The sequence below is a fragment of the Cornus florida genome, unplaced genomic scaffold (genome assembly GCF_030987335.1).
Source record: "Cornus florida cultivar Cherokee Brave unplaced genomic scaffold, ASM3098733v1 CherokeeBrave_3.0.0_Hap2_Chr08, whole genome shotgun sequence".
In the NCBI taxonomy this organism is placed as follows: domain Eukaryota; kingdom Viridiplantae; phylum Streptophyta; class Magnoliopsida; order Cornales; family Cornaceae; genus Cornus; species Cornus florida.
The window spans coordinates 31518266-31539751 of NW_026775578.1; the positions used below are offsets into that span (position 1 = coordinate 31518266).

The window sequence follows — 21486 nt, forward strand, 5'->3', positions numbered from 1 at the left end:
CTCTCTCTCTCTCTACCAGTTCTTTGGACTTGTAGCTACCAGGTAAACTCTCGGCTACTCACCTTGACTCTACAGTGCAAGCAGCATTTTAAGTCAAGGGTAATAAGGGAGGTGAATGGGGTCGAACTTGGGACATTATCCCCTGGGGCTTGGAAAGTCAAGGGTAATAGTTTTTTAATTCTGAGACCTAACCCTATTGAAAGTTGTTTGAAAAGATGCAAACATTTATTCAATATTAATAGAAGAATCACCTAAAATTGATAAATTAAAGTCCTTGCATTATGTATCTAAGAGCGACCAATACACCTACAAACAAATTAATACCATTTATTGAATCACAGCCATTATAACACATCCCATGTGAAATTTAAATTTTGATGGATCTTTGATCTACCCTCTTAAAAATACCATAATGCTGAATTGATTTTATTTTATTTAATTTTTCACCTTCCTCTTAACTGTTACTATCTCTGTTGTAAGTCACAATTTTTCAAAAAAAAAAAATTCTTTTGAGACAGAGGAAGTATAAAGGGTGAGATTAGAATTATAAAAGTATAAAAAGAAAGAGAGGATGTACAAGATGAAGGGTTTCTTGTACAGGGAACAATCAGAGATAACTGGGGTGAGATGAGGTGGGAGAAGATATTGCGTGAGCCGTGAATATCTTAGGATGTTCACCTGATTAAAATATAAAAAATTATTATATGGTCCGAGTAAATCACTATTTGACACCTGAGCAAATGTTTTAAAAATATGTAACACATTTTTAACACATTTGCTTAGGTGTCAAATGGTGGTTGGCTAAGAGCCATGTAATAATTTCTCTCAACATACACCAATATAGTTAATTGAGATAAGTTCTCATATTTGAGTGAGATGAATTTTATTGAAGAGTGTATTTTGATTGGACGGGCATACACTTGGTATGTTAATGTTGACACATGAAAGCTAATGTTGAGATTTTATGGGGTCATTTTTTAATTTGAAAGTCTGAATTTAACTGGTTCACCAAGTATTAGTGATCCAGGACCATCTAATAATTTCTCATTGTGTGTGTGCATACGAGAGAGAGAGAGAGAGAGAGAGAGAGAGAGAGAGAGAGAGAGAGAGAGAGATTAAAGATATGAGGGTTATTGTCCACTGAAAAAGCATATAAGCCAACAAGATATACAAAAAACCATATTGTAAGATTATCCAGATGAAGTTATACCTAAATCAAGAAACCTGTATGCAGATGTTTCTTGGTTCAAATCTAAGTCACATAAAACAGGAGCGCGAAAACGGCAAAATTAAGTCACAAGCAAAGCGTGCGCATATCATGAGAGCGACACCTGTTGAGAAAGACCGTGTGACTTAAGTTCAAACTGTTCATGCTTCTAATCCCTAAGACCTGCCCATCAGATGTGCAAGAGAACAAGCTGAGTCCTCACTAACCCCATTCAGATCAAATGGAGATGATCCATGGACTTAACCATTAAAAAGCCCAGAGTTATGGGCCGAAGATCAGTCTGACCAAATTATATGCCCCAAAAGATTCAATTATTGAGCTATTGGACAGAGGTTGTGATGAGACACCTATTAAACAAAGTCCATCCCACAAGTGTGACATAAATTCCACACACAAATATTTTTCTCTATAAAGAATGAGTACATAGCTCGAAGAAGAACATGGGAGGAGATATTAAGAATCAAATTGATGCAACCACATTTTCTGATATGACAAAAAACACTACTTCAACAGGTTCAGCTCTCATCTTCACTATCAAAAACATAAATTTAAGGAAATATAACAATAGACTTTATTCGGACCAAAACTTCACAAATGCAGCAACAAACGACTTAAAAAATGCCAAAAGAGGATTTGTTTCTGGCCTGGCAGATTTCTCGGATGTCCCTTCCCATGATTCACTGCTCAAAGGTGCAAAAGCTTAATTATTGATTGCTAAAAAAACTGTATAAAGGATGAATTGAGTGAATTATTGAAATCAACCTGTGTGGCAAGTCTCTAGGTTCATATGTTCATAGAGATACTTACAGATTAATTCTGTCTAAAGTTGGGTTGCTTCCTTCCTTGGAGCTCTCACTATGTTGAATATCAGGGTTGTTTTTAATCACAATTGATTCTTTGGAAATTGACTGCCCACAAGAACTGCTGGTACCGGTGCTATTGAGATCCTTGGCATGGCTGACGATTGGAGCATTCATAGACTGCAAAAAACAGTAGCAATACAAAATTAAACCCCATATATGAAAAAGCAACAACAAAACAGGACCATCGTGTATCGCCTTCGTTACAGTTCATTGTCTGATTAACTAGATCCATTCAAAACAAAGGTGTCAAATAATGCGCAAGAATAAACTAGTGGATTTTGACCAGCCAACGAAGATGGGAAAATATATATATATTTGATGCAAAAGGAAAGTCATTGAGATCACCCAGGTAAAGGAGGGTTGCAAGATTATATAATTTGAACTGGCTAACCACATTATGACCTATGTGCTAAGCACATTCAAAACTTGAATACCTTATATAAGCATATGCAACAAATGTTTTAAATGATAAAAATGCCAGTCAAGAGTGTTAGGTTCTACTTGTGCATGAGACGCCAACACTTCAACTAAAGATTCCAAAAATAGAAAAAGGAACAATTAGATGTGGAATCCAAATGATACATTTAAAGATTTAGGCTAGAAAACAATAAGAGATTCTCTGATGTGTACAGTAGTCCGTTTGGGCTATTAAAAAAAAATGGTTATTGAGATTTTTGCATAACTGGTCGTAAAAGAAGAGAGTAAATACATATTTGTATAAATGACTGTTGTGTACTTTGTTTTTCTGTTCAAACTTTTCTTTTTCCACTCTCCAATTCGGCTTGGTTGTTTAATTTCATAGTCTGGCTTATCCTTTTAAATTTCTTCTTTATGTGTATGCATCACATGTATATTGTGCCCCCTAGGTTCTTCTTCATTTTTTTTTTTTTTTTTGGATTCTTTATGTACAAAAACAATGGAAATAAGATACCAATTTAATATGTAAATGGAGTGGAAAAATCAGAAATTTCATTTAGGAAGATGCCCTATTTTGGTTAGGGCATTACAACATTTACATGCATATAGCACAAGCCAACCTTCCAGGCAAAAGAAATGTGCAACAAAGAAGCATCAAACTAAGGCACCTAATAGAATTTTAGCCTCAAAACTAGATTAATGCCTGAAGCATGGTTTCAGGTATTGACCAAGGCTCATAAACTGATGGGCAATTTGAAAATAAAGTCCACCACTGGATCTCCCAAACTCTGACAGTTTCTCAGAAAAGTAGAGCTTCATTCATTTAAACTGAATTTTATCACACACTGTTGATACAATGTCAATGTCTAAAACTAACACTATTTTTTTTCATTGGCAAGAAACGCACTCACATGGTCACACCACTCACACACCCACTTTGGCCTTTGGGGACTCAAACCCTCACCGTCCATTGGATGGCAGAGGAGATACCACTAGGCCACAAGGCCCTTGGTCACCAACACTATTTCAATTCACCATTTCTTGTAATTTATGTATTTCATAAAATCAAATAAAAATAAATAAATTTCTGAAGAGCCTAAATTTCTTAAGCAAAACAATTCATTTTAATCATAATTTTTTATGGCAATTATATCATGGTTGTTCAATGGTGACCTTTGAAAAATATTGTGTCGAATTGTTTGCCATACAAATCAAATCATCATTTATCTTAATCATTTTTCATGAAAATTATTGACATATATTATGCTAGCACGGGTGTTCAAAGGTGATCTTTTGAATCTTATTACGGTTGTCAAATTGTTTGGCATACTGTATTGCTTAAATGCTACCACTACCTTATTATTAGTTAATTTCTTTAAATAATTTTTTGAATCTTTCGTATATAAATTTGTTAAGCATATATCAAGTCTATCTCTGATACCTAGTCAAGCTAGAGATTACAAATACCAAGACCAGTCTTAAAGTCATGATCCACAGTGCACATCGAGTGAGATTTTGTGTTGCATGCAGCTAAAATAACAAACACCCCCCCCCCCCCCCCCCCCCCCCCCCCCCCCCCCACATGGCTAAAAAAAAAAAAAACCGAAACAAAAAGAAGAAAAGAACCCATTTTTCCCAACCAAAAATAAATAAAATAACTAAATAAGAGCAGCACAACCTTGGATACATATGCACATAAGCACCAAGTAAACAAAATCTCACCTTACTTCCAGCAGCCGAGGCACCATCATTTTCGTCAAGCACAATAATTTCTTCAATTAAAGAGCCATTTGAACTTTCCAGTGACAGGCCCCCAAGTTCTTCAACTGCTTTCTCATCCGCTAAACCAGAAACTTCTTCCACTGCTTTCTCATCCACTAAACCAGAATTGCTTCCCAATAATGGACCTGCAGGATTCACCTCAGCTTTCTCATCCACCAAAACAGAAGAGTCTGCCAGGAAGTTCATTCTTTCCAGTTCATCGTTCTCTGCTTCTAGTTTCACCTTTTCAGTTTCCTTTTCTTCCAAAGTTTCATTTAACTCCTTCAATTCACTTGATTGTCCATACAAGTCACAAGTTATCTTAGAAACAGGCTCTAATGGAAATGTCTCTACTACTACATCTGTCGCTATACGCGTTATTTTAGCTTTAGAAGCTTCTAGTTCTTCTACTACATTTCCCTCTATGTCCAAGCTTTTTCTATCTTGCGACTCTATGAATACTGTTTCATCATTGTTTTCGTCTTTTTCAATTGCCTGACTGCTCCCATTAATAACTTTTCCATCATCAAATCTCTGATGTCCAGGTCCACGTGACTGCGCACTAGAATTTACAACCAAATTTTCACTTGCACTCTGATGATGAAATGGTAGAATATGCATTTCATTTGACGATGACAACCGAGCTTGAAATTCAGTGGAAATTGTTCCCAATGGATATTGTTCCAAGAAATTATCAGTGTTCTGCTCTTCTGGAATTAACTTGGCAGGACCCAACACTCTGTTTTCTTGGATTACATCTCTGACAATTTCCCTCACTGTGTAGAACGACCCACCAACTTCCTTATGAGTGAGATTAAGTGATGGGAAATTCCCATTGTTTGATTCCTGATATCTGCAAGCAGTTTGATTAAGTGGTAAATCAAAGCTGGGTATAGTTGCTTCAATTAATACTGGTCAAATAAAATAAAAACTTGAAAGTTTAACAACCTTTACAAAAATCAGGAGATTAAAATGGGAAAAAAAGATTTCACCCATCGATTTTGAGATAAGTTTGAATATGACATAACAAAGAAGATTCTGAGCATAGATATTGCAATTTCAATTAACTACTACTAAAACCATTACCTAGTGTTGGTCGAGATTACTGAGAGGGTGGACTACATACAAATCTAACCTCTGGCATCATTTCCACAAAGTGACTGCCCTTATGCCATAAATAGCACTCTAAAGATTGCAGACCGAGCTTTTACCAACACACAAAACAATGGCCCAAAATTTAATATGCCAATGTCTCCACACTAAATCCTCCCATAATCATACAAATCATTACATAACAAATTCAATATGATACCAGTTGAATTAAAGGATCAATCCCAACGATGTATATATGTTATCACAGTACTTCCCTCTGACAGAAAATAGGTCATTTATGCAAAAAGATCATGAAAAACCAAGGGGAAGGAGAAAAAAATAATATAATCCTAATCACAGACGGACACTATTGAGAATGCTAAATCAAAAACAAAAACCATCAACGAAATTTATGAAAGAACCAACACTGAATAAATAATTTCACTTATGTTTGGTTTTCAATTTAAAACGAAAGAGATGGCTAAAGCTTATATTTACATATTCATCAGAAATTCAGCATATATATGTAGTACACAAAGTATATGAATCTAAATTTCCAATAAGAACCTGCTTTACTTTTTAAAAAGCTCATCCAGCAGATTGTAATAATTGTTCTAGAAGCTGATTTTGTAGATTGAGGCATCCGGAAAGAGTTCAAAAGGACAAATTACCTTGTCAGATTCTGCTCAACTACATTACCAGATAACACATAAGATAGATAAAAATAAATAAATAGAATGATTGCACACACAAACTGAGGACAAAATAATGAAAAGAGAATCGGGTAGGATGTTAGTAATGCCACTAATCTTCATTGTTTGTCTTCAAACATCAAGCCTAGGTGTGAACTTAACAAGTTAAAAGACAAGAGGAACTTTATGCACTTACTTCTTTATAAAAGACTCGACCATTGCTTTCCTCTCCTCTTTCGAACGCCGAATCCTTGACTTCCTTCCTCCAGAATCATTAGGCTTAGCTAGGGCAAACGTTTGCCCAACCCAACCGCCCTTAATCGCATGCATGGTGTGACCAAAGTTTACCAGCCCATAGAATACAAACCTTCATGTAACACAGTAACAAATTAGAGGCTTCCACATGGATTCTCATTAATAATAATTAAAAAAATATATTTTTCCACAGCTAAGACGGTCCCGTCTAAAGAGAGAGATAAAGCAAGATTTTTTTCTCATTTCAGATAATCTAAGGCCCGTAGAAATTGAGAAATCTACAGTTTCCCCATTGACCACACAGGTGGTGAGATACAAAACTAAGGACTCAAGCTCATACGAGTCTACTACCAGCTGGGTTCCAACATTGAAAAAATAATATTTTGGTTATTGCAATCATAATTTATTGATATCCTTTACTTTTAGATAAAGTCTGCATCATGTTCAAAATTTATTCAATAATATGTGCAATAAATTTGTACCAGTAACTCAGTACGACGGGTTGCCATTATATGTTCAACCAATCTGCCACTGGTACGACAACTAAGGATCGATAGTTGATAAAATTCAAGGTATGAACTTGCATTTAGCAAATTGCCCCAAATGAATTAAGGCACTTCTTCCAGCCCAATAAACCCTCACTCAGTAAAAACGAAAATAACAAGCATTTTTTTTGTGCTTCCCACCTACTCTGGTGGCAACAACTTCCCCACGAAGAAATCAGAATAGCCCAAAACACCTTTAGTTGCCAAGAGGACATAGGAAGGAAAATGAAGTTAGAATTTTGGCTTCTACACTCTACAGTATCTAAAGCCCTCAATTTTTGTGTGCGTGTTTTAGTCCACATTTTCTCGGCAAACAAACAGAGCAAATTCAGAATAACGTAATTTAGATATGGAAGTACTCAACCAAAACTATTCGAAAAAACTGCAAGAAAAGACTATGGCAAAGGCTAGTAAAATGAAGAGTACATTGAACTGAAAAATTTTACGAAATGGTTAGCAAACATGAAAAATAAAATTTAGCAAGTAGGTCATAGCGTTGAAAGCGAGACGGAGATTGTTACCTGGATTCTAGAGAGAGACAGACGGAGTAGAGAGAGAAAGTAGAGTTTCGAGAGCGGAAACCCTACACACAGAGTGACAGTCGCCGCGAGCTGAGGTGTGTTCCAATCCACCAATGGGGTTCTAATAAGGCGGGAGGTGAAAATAGTAATTATATCAAAAACTAGTGGTAAAAGACAAAGGCATTAGTTTATCATGGGTACTCATGGACTGGGCCAGCCTAGAGAACGTACCCATTTTGTGGCCCAACTAAGCCCATTTAAGTAGGACCTAATTAAACCATTCTTCCACTGCCAAGATTTTAGCTAACGTCAAGTTAAATTTTATTTTATTTTTCTTTTGGAAACTGAAGGGAAATTTTATTGTTGGAGCGATTTGATTCCATGAGATTGCTCATAAATGTCATATTCAACTGTGAGCAAGAGATTTGGTCTTTATTCCAAATTCACCACAAAAAATAAAAAATAAAAAACAAGAGAAAATTTTCAAACATCTCTGACTGAACCATTTGCAAGGTATATTATATGTATTTTATTGAATTGATTTATATGTATGCATGAAATCTTAAGAGATTAATAAATTTACGTGAGTAAATATAGCTATGAGTACAACATATATAATCTAACAAATATATATAAAGCTTGTATACCCGTGCTTTTATTATTTATTAAAACTATAAAATTCATTTGAAGGATACAAGTGGGTACTGGGTATCATTACACCGTTAGTAATTTTACATACAACGTAGTATCACTTGTAATTCATTCATCATCCGAACAACCTTCGAGGAACTGTCTTATTTTGAGCCGTTCGTCCTTTGTCAGAGCAGGATCATCACCCGTCAACCTCTCCCGCAGAACTGCATTAATGCTATTTGGATCATCCTCCAAAACCTGTGCATGTAATAGAGTGAACAAGAGAAGTAACAGAGAGACATCACCGGCAACAATTTGATGAACATAAGAAAAAGCACATTATTTTGGTTAAAAATGGTTGATACAACATAGTGCTAATAAAACTCTCGGGCTTCAAAACCCTTTCTTCGTGGGGAAAAACCAAGGGTTGCAGACCAGTGGTATCTCCCGGTCGAGGATTCAAGTCCCCATAAGAGTAAAGTGAGGTGATAGAAAGAGCTTGAAGGTTTTGGGAGTTGCCTTCAATCAACTGACGAAATCTCATTGTACACTCAGATGAGAAGTTCAAAATATCAATTCTCTCTTGCTAGATTGATTATCAAAATAGTCCTTTATATTTATGTCAAAAAGAATTTTCTTCTCTAGGGAATAACTGAATTCCCATTTTCTCATTCGGGCTACACTTCAAGAAAGCCCTTCAATGAAAGAGCAAAGCAGTGAGCAATTTTGTAAGACGGAATACTGAAGAAGACAATGACTAAAAGTTTGACTTGTTAGCTGGCAGTAATAGCTCTTATATGAGATAATTGAAACTTACTGCAACATAGTTGTTGACATGGCCATCTTTATTGGGAGAAGTTACAAGTTCATGTCTATTGCACATCCATTCACCATTCACGATGTACTTGTACTCGTAGTGTCCTACCTGTTAGAAACAAGAGCAACTAATTTAATCTCTTTTTTTGCGTTGATATACTTGTCAGTAATTTTTTACTGTTAGCAACCGGACTATGAAGTGCAGCATTCTGCAATATCTTTTTGTGGGATGAACAAGATTGCACCATCTCCAAAATATAAATTCAATATGTTATGGTCATAGCTGTCAAAGTTGTATAATTAACGATGTGAATTGTATGATTTGATACGATTTACATAAGATTTGATACGATTTACATAGTAAGTGATTCAGATAGTATCAACAATAGGCATAATAGAAGCAAATAAAATGACAACACCAAATAGCATCAAAATCTCAATTCAAATGCAATTTAATTGATTTATTTAGCCACCAGATCGATAAGAAACAGAGCCCTTTTTTCGTATTTCTTTGTGGTATCAGAGATTTCTAGAACTCATTCTCAAAAGATATCTACCAGTAAGGCTTCAAAAGATCCATTTTTTCCTATGCAGTCCTACACCCCATTGTTTTCCCCCTAAAGAATTGTTGATGAGAGAGAGAGTGAATGATCCCACTAGTAAGTATTTTGTGACATTGATGAGGATGATAGTGGTGATATTAGAATCCAGTTAAATTGTATTTATACTGAATTCTGATTATGGTGGTGGCACAATGATGTTCCCGAGTGCTCAGAATATATTCTTATATATTACCATCTCCTTCATTTTCACTGGCTATATCCATCACTTTTACAGCATAATTTTTGTTCCTACATGCATACATGTTATTTCCTATACATTTTTCCAAACTGTCAACATACCTTATGACTGATGATTTTATATGAATCCTGATTTGACACGTATGTAGTTATCAATTGATGATACGAATCCTGAATTGACAACTATGGCTCCAGTTACCACCCTTATCTTTGGGAAAAAAAGATTCTCCCTTTATTAGCAAATAATTCTGTTTGTGACAATAATTTATACAGCAAAACTCATACAGCACCAAGGTTCCACTACTTCAAAAAACAAAGCAGGTGATATGTATTTCTGCCCGAGGTTGAAAAAGCCACACACCATAGCAGTCTATCCAGTAGAAAGTACATATTATGCCAGGTTATTTAAAAAAAAAAAAACACTAAGATTGTGAAAAATATAGATCTCTGCCAAGCATCCTACAAAATATAGGTCTAGATGCTTTACCCAGCTTAACTTTCACTCATTTGACCATTTCCAATTTTCCATATAACTTAAGATGAAAAATGAAGATTATTGCATATGAAAGTTGTGCCCTAGTTTTTACCCAAAAAAAAAAAAAAACTATGCCCAAGTTTTTTTTTTTTGTTAACAAATAATTAACCCACCCGCTAGCCACTTTGGACTCTAGAATGGTTTGCAAACTCCGAATGCAAGCAATCGCCGGCAAACCATGTGCATCATTTTTAAGTCCAGGCCTCACCTTTGGAGAGTCCCGAACCGGAGACCTAAGGGGGAGTACCCCCCAAAGGCCCTGCCAGTTGAGCTAAAGTTGTGCACTAGTTTCAAAAAATGGAGAGCAATGAAATAGTTAAGAGTAGGAAGTTCAAAGAAAAAAGAAAATTCATAGATGCAAAAAGAGAGGACTTGACTATTTCTGCCTTCTTAGGACCAAAAATGAAAGCAGTCACAGGTAATTTTAGAGAAATGAATTACACTTACAGGCAATTCCCTCTTAAGAATCCACAAACCTTGTTCCTTATCAAACTGTAAAGGCATTCTCTGAGAAATGTCACAAAAAGGAAAGAAAAAGAATTATACATCTGTCAGAAAATAAGCACTATATAATATACCAATTGTTGGCAATGTGAGAACAGAAAATTTTAATGAGTATAGGGAACCCTTCACATTTGATTTCATTTTAATTCCAGTGAACATGTATAAGTCCAGGTCAAACTAAAAAATTCAATCGTTGACATTGTCAGGAGAGTAAGGAGTCAAAATGCCAAGAAAAAAAAAATGTCAATAAGTCAATTAAAGATTCAATACAGCTGATGAAAGAGAAATACACTGCTCTTACATTAACTGAACAAATTAATATCATGCCGATATCAGCAGTTCAACTCTAACAGAGTGTCGATTAGATGGTTTTACCGCATTTAGATTCAACATTTCAGTTATAGTCTTATTTTATTTTTCCTTTTCATTTGTAGGGTCCAATGCTTTAGGGTGGAGCCAAATATGAATTGCCAATGCTAATAGCGGGTAGACTTGGCTGTCATTAAGACCAAGTGTTACTTACCCTATTCCACCGCAGATGCAGCAACTACGTAATTATCAGCCATGCCATTGGAATCTTCATGAAAGTAAGATATACCGATGAGATATCTTTTGATTGCTAGCATGGTAGAAATTCTCTTAGAATTATATTATTCATAGGAGAAAAGATGTGCATGGAAATATTGGATATCAAGAACAAACGTTGAAAGTGGATGAATCCAGACCTGCAGAGCCTTGTGACTAAAGCAAGATATTGACAGGCACTTGCACCTAGAGAATTCTAATCATAGTTATGCCTAGTCATTGAAACAACTTAAGGAGTCATAGATGGTTATCATGCTAGTGCACCTTAGGAAGTCATTTGAAACACAAGTTGAATACATATGTGCAGCTAGTTTCTAAAAAAATATAAAAAATAAGAATAAAAAAACTATTTTGAATCTTGAGCACATTTACCAGTTGCAAGGCATCAGCCTGATTAAACTGAATGTGTGTTGGAGTAGCATTTACAAATCACTTCAGTTGATTACATTTCTTGATCATTGGAAGATTATTTCTAAATCTCTCAGTTACAAATTAGTTTAAATGCATTATCATGTATGAATCAACCAAAACTGCATTGTGTTCAATAAACAGTTAACAAGAGTCATAACAGAATCCATCTTCAAGTAATATAAGCAACAGAGAACAGCTATTGTGTGCTAAACTAAAGCATGAAAATTATTTTTAAATTCAATCATTACCGGACCCCATCCAATATCAAGGCCAGAGATTTCCACTGTTGAACAATTGCCATCTTTCCATGTGAAAGTGACAAGCTTCTTTTTCAGGCCTGTAAGCTTTATATAAGAAAAGATTTAGTTCAAGTGTGATGATTCAGCTCTAAGTCTCTTCTTGAATTTTCAATTTAAAAAAATAAACGTAAAAAGAAAAGTATCTTTACATCATAAATATTGTCTTAAGAAATAGTACTACAAACTACATCATGAAGGATAACCACACAGGTATGAAGTATCTAAACATAGCATGAAAGAAGAAAACTGGAAAGCAACAAAAAATGGGCAAGCAGCTCATACATAGTTTAAAATATACACCATACCAGGGCAGACAACATATAGGGCTGATACCAATGGGCACTAGCCCAGACGGTATAAGCTCTCCTCCCCAAGTGGAGACATAATATATAATGGGTGTGTGTGTTTGCTTGAACTTTCGGGAAAAAAACATATAGGGTGATCCTAAATGCAAAAACCTTTATCCCAAGCCTGAACACAGCGTCCCACTGTTCTGTAGCTCATCTTGTTTCCTCATAATAATAACAGGCCAAATTCGGGCAGGTTGAATAAAGAAGATGCTAGAACTAATAAATCAAAATGAAGAGAGAGAGAGATAACCCACAAGGCCACGATCAATAACCATAAGGAACACCTGAATATAATCTTTGAATCAAAATTAATAATACAAATCTAAAATTGTCTATTAATTGAAAAAATAAATAAAAAAAATAAACAAAGTCACTTAAAATGTTGTCTGTGGTATATAACCTTTGTGGCCCTCTTGGGGAAAATAGAATGAACTTGGCAAGGGCTAAATAGAGGAGGAAAGGAAGAGATTTAACCCCCCATCTATAAATAAGTAAATCATCTATTAGTTTGTGGCATATGAATTGAGAGAGGGAGAGCAAAAGTAATCATTTTTCTTGTACAAGAAAGAAAATAAGTAAATTCCATAAGAATGAGAACGGAGAACTTAGGGACCAAAACCTCGTTCATTTTTTACTGAGGGTATCACATTATTGACTGTCAGACTACGGGCAAATGAGAAGAACTGAAAGAGCCAAATTTGAGTCAAGTATTGATGACTTTACCTACTTAACCTTTTTGCCATAAGGTAAATTATCAAGTTTTCCCTAGAAAGATGGATCAGCCTTCATAAAAGCTGAACAAGCATTGCCCAAACTCAGGCCGAAATCAACTTTGGGCCAAAAGACAGGTCCGAGCTCAACCAAACCTGACCTTGTTCAAAGCACAGCTTGAAATTCACATGCCAAGCAGGTGGGCTTCAGGCTGGCTCAACCCAATTAATAGCCCTAAAAACATATATCTATTAAGACACCGTGCCATCTATTCAAGAGAAGTAGTCAATTTAGGTTACTATATAAAAACCCGAACCTTTGAATCTCTACCATTCTCTTTTACTTAATTCTTCTTCTTTTTTTTCTTTTTTTTCTTTTTTATCCAAGTTGAACAATCTATAAAATTCCTACAAATGTTACCATAACAAATATCATGGTGGACGAAATAGAACCAAATTTATGTAGAATTTTAAAATGGTGAACAAGGCACCACCAAAAAATCAAATAAAATTTGTGGCCACTTAAAAAGCTACTTCATATTTGCCGGTTAACACTACATCCTTAATCCATACGAAATGTGGCCACTTGAACACCGCAAAAGGTAGTCATTGCCTAAGAAACACAGAAAAAAATAAGAATTATAAAATGGATTAGCTTGGGATACTTCAAGTAAAATCAGTTCCTAATCAAAGAAGTCACAACCAACTCCAGCGTAGACAGTTAAAATAAATTCTTTTCTTGCATGAGATGCTCACTTTTGAAAGAGTTATCCCTTCTTCAAGAAACACAGATTAAATATCTGCTATATAGGTTGTCTTATGAATCTGAAATAACACTCTTAGGGGACAAATGCCAGATTTTTTATGCATCATTCTTGTAAAAATATGTAAAAATATTTCAACAATGAAACTTGTAATCTCCGATTTTATACATAGTGAAGACATTCGCTGGATCTCCACCATGGATGTAGGCGTTGCTGAACCACGTATAAATCTTTGTGTTCATTGTGTGGTATGTTTACTTTTTTGTCGTGTTTCGTGATTGTTGGGTTCGCTGCGTTTGTCGTAACACATCATAAGGGAGCAATATAAAACACTCATCTTGAAAAGACTCAAAATCCATTTATGTGAGCCGCTCAACCGGAAAATTGAATAAATCAATGCAGAACACAAAATTCTGAGGCTTCTCAAGTAAGTAATATTACTAACATGATAAGGAAAAAAATGACTCACAATATCAGCAGTTGCACTTTTTATAGCATCCAGTTTTGGGAAGCATGAGCGCTTACTCTGCAGAGAAAAGAAAAGGCATGTAGTGACTTCAAAGATTTAAAGACTTAGCTCCTCTCTCATAATTTCCAGTAGAAATGGACTTCTTCAGAAACGATAACTCTTAATAATGACATCAAATTTCTAGCACATATATGATATATAACCAAAAAAAATCCTAAACAAAAAGTAATCATAATTCTTACGCTCAATCAAAGAAGAAAGAAATCATTGGCCACTCCAAAAATATTGGAAGATTAAACTCCTCTTTCTCATAATTTCCAGTAAAAAGGGACTTGTTTAGGACGGCCTCAAAAGATTGACCACAAATCTAAATAGATAAATTGAGAAGAATGTTTTGCAAAAGTAATTATAATGCCAGCACTTCATCAAAAAAATTAACTGATTTGTCTCCCATGGGATCCCAATTACCATATTAAAGATTTTGTCTCATCATTACAAGATATGTCAACTATCCAGGCAACAAAAAATTATTAATTTACTAGGAACTTTTATCAATTTACACCAATATCGTCACAGAATCACCAATAACAGAGTTTTTGCCACCGTTTCAGATATTATATTTAAAAATTTATCTACATATATATTTACGAATTTATCTACAAACAACCAATTTATCATATATATTTACGAATCAGTATTGTTCAAAAAGAATAAGAAATACTTTTATGTGTTATATTATGCTGTAATAAATAAACGAGATATAGAATTACCAGTAGCAAATCACAGGCTTCGTTGAGTTTATAGCCTTGAACCCAGAACATGTATGTAAGCTGGAATTCAAACAAATCCTCAGAACTGTACTGATAAGAGGTTTATCAAGCAAACAATAAATATATACTTGCAAGGCAAGTTGTGCAATACCATATTTCAAGATTTCAGTAACAAGATATAATAATTATTTGTTAAAATCAAAACAATTTAGAATTTTCATCAATTGGCAAAGACATTTTATTGTTCTACTATGCACTTGCATATTCATTCTATTTGTCTAATGGATTTGCAAGGACGATTTCTCCTCCACTGTGGAAAAACTTCCTTCTTGTGCATAAGCATGAGAAATTCTACAGAATGTTCTTAAAATAAATCTAATATTGTCATTTCATTAGAGGCTGACCTATTTTCTTTTCCTGTCTGTCACTAAAAACTTAAGGTTGGAGAACTAGTACATAACTGAATAATTGATTCTGCCAGAGTTAAACTTTCTTCTGTTAGTTTGCCAGTTTATTATATAACTTGAGAGGCCAAACTACTTCCTTTGCTGTTCATCCCCAATGTGTAGAACTGGAAACTTCAATGTAACTGATAAAAATGGACTTGAACAAATTCTTCTGCCATCACAGCAGTCTCTGTTTTCCCCTTTCTATTCTCTCTTTATTTTTTACTTCTTACTTAATTCAAGAATCACAATTTTCTCATGTAATAAAATCTCATAAAATAAACTAGCTTGCATTTGGATTGAGGTTGTAGCTATAAGAATATTTCATGTGCCTATGTTTTATCAAATCCAATCATTTGAATAAAATTTCCTGCAATGACCTTGAGTTGAATCGCTGAAGTTTGAAATCACTTGAAAACCAGGAAAAGTCACACAACTAGAGAGTACAAGGGAGAAAATAAACCATGTAATAATGACTAAATAATCACAGATACTAGAAAAATAAATTAGCATGTAAAACCAGAATAAAAGGCAAAAAGTGGAAAGGATCCCCGAGATACCACTAAAGTATGTTATAGCTGAAAAACAACATTTATATTTGTTATAGGTTTTGAGCCAGAATACAGAGACAGAAAGATGCATACTGCAGCTGCAGGAGCTCTTCCCATTCCAGCCGTACAATGCACATAAGTTATTCCCCCATTTCGATTAACAGCCTTGTGCAGTTTGCTCACCACAGCTGGAAGCCGCATCCGCAAATCGAATGAGTCAAAGTCTCTGCAACAGTTAAAATTAGTTTTCTGTATAAAGTGACATAATCACACTATGGGTGCATGAATATGAATGTATGCAGGCATAAAGCAGGCATATCATAATTTAGCGAATTGATGTTTGTGCCATCTTTAGAATACAATAGTTCAAATGAACTGGATAGATAACATTCAACTGAAACTGTTTGACTACTTAACATAAACATAGCCTCGTATTTTGATAAAGCAACTCTACATAAGAAAGCTTAAAAATCCCTCACCTATCGCTCTATTATAGAGCCAAACACAGGTAAAATGTTAAATTCTGTAATTCTCATATTGACATAAATGTCTAATAATGTCTCTCATGCCAACCGGGTTCAGGAGGAAATAAATTCAGGTGTAGAAAGCAATCAAATTAAACAACCACACTACCATAAGATTACCAAAGTAAATATACTTCCACCAACAACTCAAAAATGAAAGTTGGTCATCTTTAACAATCACTATTTTGTCATCATTAACCTTATTTCAGCACGCAAGTGTTGAATGTCATCATATATGGTGGCATATTTGCGTATGGCAGTGATGTCAACCCCAAAATATCTGAATATAGTTAAGGACTTAAAAATAACATCTCTCAATGCTGAAACAATTTTGTTAGATGCTGCATCTTACACTCAAAAAGTTTCATCATCGTCATCATCCTTGCCTTCGTTGGGGTCAGCGACATAAATTTTTTTTTTTTTTTCAATCTATGTCTCCATTTATATTTAATTTTTAATTGTAAGCCCGACCCTACACTCTATACATATATAATATAACAAATCTTCTCTCCTTTGATCAGAAGTAAGAAAAGAACAATCAAGTATTTATGAATCATGAAATACAGTGAAGAAGAATATAGATAAATTGTCTAGGATACTCAAGATCTGGGTCTTGTTGCAAGCAAAAAATAGTTTTCACTCCAATACCACGAAGTTTGTCAACGTCATCCGGGGTCTGCCATTTGGAGTAAAAGCAGAAATTAGAAAATCATTCTGGAAGGAAAGACAATGTTCATAAATTTAAAAGTAAAATATGAGTACCTGTAGACACGAACCTACAATCAAGTCTGGACGAATGAAGTTGAAGTTCATTCCTAGTTCATGCCTATAGGTCAAGACTGTATCAAAATATATTTACAAATAAAAGGTTAGATCAATTACAGAAACCAAGCAAAGCAATATATTTGAGGATGTTGGAAAGTATACTAAATCAAACAATCGCAATTTCGTGACAGCTTATAGGCCTGCTATAAAGTTGTTTACAGACCGCAATCAGAAAACACCATCCTATAAAAAGAGAATGTCCTCACAACCAAAAAGAATAAAAAGAGCTGGGTAGAATCCAATTTATTATAAGGTTGGGTTTGTGTGCTAGGCATAAATTTTTAGTAATGTTCCCATATCATTTAGCAAAAGTTTTGATTACCCAGACTAATATCTTTTCCTCCAATAGGTAGAGGACATCTCTTTTCCTCCCAAATGCCTCCTAAGATTCCTCACATGCTTAAACTTTCATTACGAATGAACTTACCAGCGCCCATAGCTTCAGTCATGTTAGTACTATATGTCTCGGATTTTTCCTCCTTAATTTCAGCATCATTCATTTCTGTACTGGATGTAGAACCAGAAATGGCCTAACGGAAAAGGTTAAAATGATCAAATAAATAAAAAAATTCAAATCAATAATTATCAGCATAATCACTAACAGGTTACACTAACTGTTTAAATATCAGATGATTACCAAATCAATTACCATATTTGGCCTAGTCATAAGTCATAATTACCAATATATGTATCTACAACATTAGATTTGTCTACATGTAGGATAAAATGTGCCCCTCATGAAAGCTTACTTTCTGCTTAGTTTAACCACAACTGAAATGTGCTCAAAGATGGCATTAATTGATATGAGACCTCCCTCAAATGGATGGATTTGGGATTGATTATGGAACCAAGCAAATAGAACCTGGGGCACAACAAAAAGTATTCAAAAAAGGCGCCAGAGGCCTCAAACTCATCCGGAATTTGACGGGGGAAAAAAAGTTCTATTACACGGTCCCACTGGGAAGGGGTAGGTTCTGGGGTGAGGCAGTAAAATTAGGGCGCAACAGCCTGGAAACTCCACTAGTGACGCTTAGAAGGTCTAGGCCAATCAAACATTTTATGTGGTTCCCTGCTGCATTACTCGTTCATAAGTTAACATGTTAGTGCATTATATGAAGTTGTAATAATAACAAAATAAATGGTTCTTGAATAGATCAGAACAGTGGAAACCGCTCATCAGTTGGAGCAGATGAAGCATCAAGACAAAAAGCTAACATCTTCATTTCAACCTGGCTGAAATGGACATCAAGGTGAATAAACTCAATATCTGGTACAGCCAGTAGTACTACTTCGCTGTTGTGATTTCAGCATCTGTACAGCCCACAACAATTCTAAAAGAACCATGCTATATAGGCAGAAATAACAACCCAAACTTGCTAGACCATCCATTTGTGGTCATATGATGCATTCAAGGGATCCACACGGGTCCCACATGAATGCATCAAATGGGCAGAAATGGCTCGGTGAGCCCACCTCCACTAATTATTTCTGCCTATCAATCATTTTCCTAAAGCATATAATAATTAAATGGGCATATCAAAAGTGGAGCCACAAAATAAATGATGGTAAAGGAACCGGGCATGTCATGGGAAAAGGAAATAAACAGAACAAGACAAAAAAGAAAAAACGAAATATCCCAAAGTCACCGAAGATATTTATAGAACACATCTATTGGAAAATAAAAAATAAAAAAAGACTTTTTGAATGTAATTATTGAATTACAATTTACATAATAGAACATGTATGGTAAATCCAAACTAATAATTAACAAAAACCACACAGAAAGATTTCTCAATTGGAAGAATCATAAGTTACCTTCAACACAAAACTTCTACGCTGATCAGTGGTATTCATCATACCCTGCGTTAAATCAAGGCATTTGCGTTTAACTGTTTACACAAACAATATATGTGCGTGTGTGTCTGTGTATGTATATGTGTGTGTATATAGATATATATATAATTATATATCAACGTTTACAAAAGAATGATTTTGAAATTTCAGAAACTCATTTTTGTTAAGAGTAAGAGTGAGAGTTACCACTATATGAACATGACACGAAGGCCTCGAAGCGTAGCTTTTGAAGCTCTGAACAGGCAAAACAGAGGATCTGAAACCAGAAACCAAAACATTTACATATATATATACACCCAAACACACAACATTTTTGAGAAATCAATAAAACAAAAGAATCAAACAGACCTGGGAAGATATTGAAGGCAATTCATCTGAAGTGACTGGGAAGAACAGGGAAGAACGAATCTGGAGTCTCTGGTAGAGACAGAAAGTGTAGAGAGAGAGAGAATGCCGAGCTTTGAGGAGCAGTATGGACCTTCGAATTGAATTGATTTTTCTGGCCTTATATATTCACACGATGGTGATACTATATAAAGGGGATCGCCTTTTGGGATATTCTCTGAAGTGCCATCCACCCTTTCCCCTAGTATTAAAGCACGTGATTTGCACGTGATCGTGATTCAATCTTCACCAATATTTTCTTGAATCCTCGTGTGGATGTACCATCTTTTATGTAAACAATAGATTCATCTTTTGAAAATAATTTACAGCTTTTTTACTTTAAAAAAAAAATGGATGTTTGATAATTTAAAATTTTTACTACAAATTTAAGAAAAATATTGATTCTATTCGATCCCAACTTTACTTCATTATAAGACAGAATGAGTCGGATTTGATAAATTGATTGGACTAATTCTGGAATGACGATGACTTGCCTGATAACATCTAAGTTCAAAACTAAATGCTCGATAAATCAGAGAGATTTTAACCCTTGAAAAAATTGTAAGTACTTGTAGGGTTTTGGATGAAGGTATTTTGATTTGTTGATATTTAAGTACTTTGAAAACAAGGGTAAAATTAGGAGAGGAACTAGCCAGTTTTAGTTTGGCGGGCCTAAAGTAGGCCCTAAACTAAACCATCCAAATTGGGCTACTATTGAACCTAGCTTGTTGGTCTTTCAATTCTGTTTTAGGGGCCAGGCCAGGTTGTAAATCCTAGGACCTTGGGCTCAGACATAGCCCATCACTATAGTGGATTGGTTTGACCCAGCCCATAGACAGGCGTACGCCAGACTAGGCCTGTTTTCAGGCCTCGGGCTTGTTTTGATTACGGGTCACAAGTATAACACAATATGGGTGATACAGCAAATGCTAAAAAAAAAATAGGACACAAATATGACATAAATAAGTCAAAAAATAGTAAGATGATATATTATTATATATATAAAATAATAATTGTTACTTATTTTATTTATGCAAATCGTGAATGAAATCATTAATTTAGAATTTATAGCTACATGTTCGCTAATTTTGTTTTTTTTTATTTTTTTTTTATTTTATATTATTTTTATAATTAACCCATAATATATCTTAAATTACATTGAATTCTATTATTTAAAAATAAATAATTACAAAACTACCCTACCATGTCCTAAAATTATCCTAAACTTGGTGTTACTGTATTCATATCGTGTCCTAGCCGTTTCTAAAAAAGAAAAAATATATATTTAAATTTTAGTACATTTAACCGTATCCAACATTTATAATAACTAAGATCGCTACGACACTCCCAAGTAAAGACTATTCATACAACCCCACCTATACTTGAATAATTTTCATTTGGATCAGAGATACAGTTGGCATTCCAAATCCCTGAAATATAACTTTTATATATTTTAATACTCTATTATTATAAGTGATGATGATCCAATCTTTTTGTTATCACAATTACACGTATATATCTACTTAACCTACCAACTACGTATGACACATCAAGAAGATCCAATTATATGGGGGTATAGTTGAGGATAACATTGCATCATGGAAGCTTATCCACATTGCTTTTTAAAATCAAATTGTGTGTATGTGTGTGTTTTTAAGCATACAATGCATGTTAAATTACCACGATTTTAGCACTCAGGCTGAACGAAAATTTTCTTTTTGGCTGGCAATGTTTAAGCATGGATTTTATTTTTGGCTTTATGACCTACAATAAGTTACCAAATTTTTACCCTAAACCACTAATACTTGCTAGTTTTGCTTGTGAAATCATTCATTCATTATTATTATTTTTACTACTAAATTTGATTCGTTTTATAAGAAAA

General features: G+C 34.6%; 2 protein-coding genes across 5 annotated transcripts; both read right to left on the minus strand.

The window, feature by feature from the left end:
* Window positions 1-1578: 1578 nt before the first annotated feature.
* On the minus strand, window positions 1579-7868 carry LOC132271127 (uncharacterized). Its single transcript, XM_059772408.1, has 5 exons — window positions 7375-7868; window positions 6250-6420; window positions 4231-5122; window positions 2036-2208; window positions 1579-1908 (listed from the first exon to the last, which is right to left on the minus strand). The coding sequence occupies exons 2-5, from the start codon at window positions 6381-6383 to the stop codon at window positions 1800-1802; spliced, it is 1308 nt and encodes a 435-aa protein (XP_059628391.1). The 5' UTR covers window positions 6384-6420; window positions 7375-7868; the 3' UTR covers window positions 1579-1799.
* A 135-nt stretch (window positions 7869-8003) lies between these two features.
* Window positions 8004-19807, minus strand: LOC132271128 (phosphoglucan phosphatase DSP4, amyloplastic). Of its 4 annotated transcripts, XM_059772413.1 has the most exons (14): window positions 19569-19807; window positions 19407-19476; window positions 19182-19226; window positions 17794-17896; window positions 17304-17380; window positions 17141-17217; window positions 16741-16821; window positions 16111-16243; window positions 15021-15080; window positions 14251-14307; window positions 11907-12002; window positions 10606-10665; window positions 8825-8932; window positions 8004-8265 (listed from the first exon to the last, which is right to left on the minus strand). In XM_059772413.1, the coding sequence occupies exons 1-14, from the start codon at window positions 19592-19594 to the stop codon at window positions 8134-8136; spliced, it is 1125 nt and encodes a 374-aa protein (XP_059628396.1). In that variant the 5' UTR covers window positions 19595-19807; the 3' UTR covers window positions 8004-8133. The 4 variants fall into 4 exon arrangements, with proteins under 4 accessions (XP_059628396.1, XP_059628392.1, XP_059628395.1 ...); XM_059772409.1 differs by lacking the exon at window positions 11907-12002 and having other exon boundaries at window positions 19569-19728; XM_059772412.1 differs by lacking the exons at window positions 17794-17896; window positions 19569-19807 and having other exon boundaries at window positions 19407-19457.
* Between the last annotated feature and the right edge of the window lie 1679 nt (window positions 19808-21486).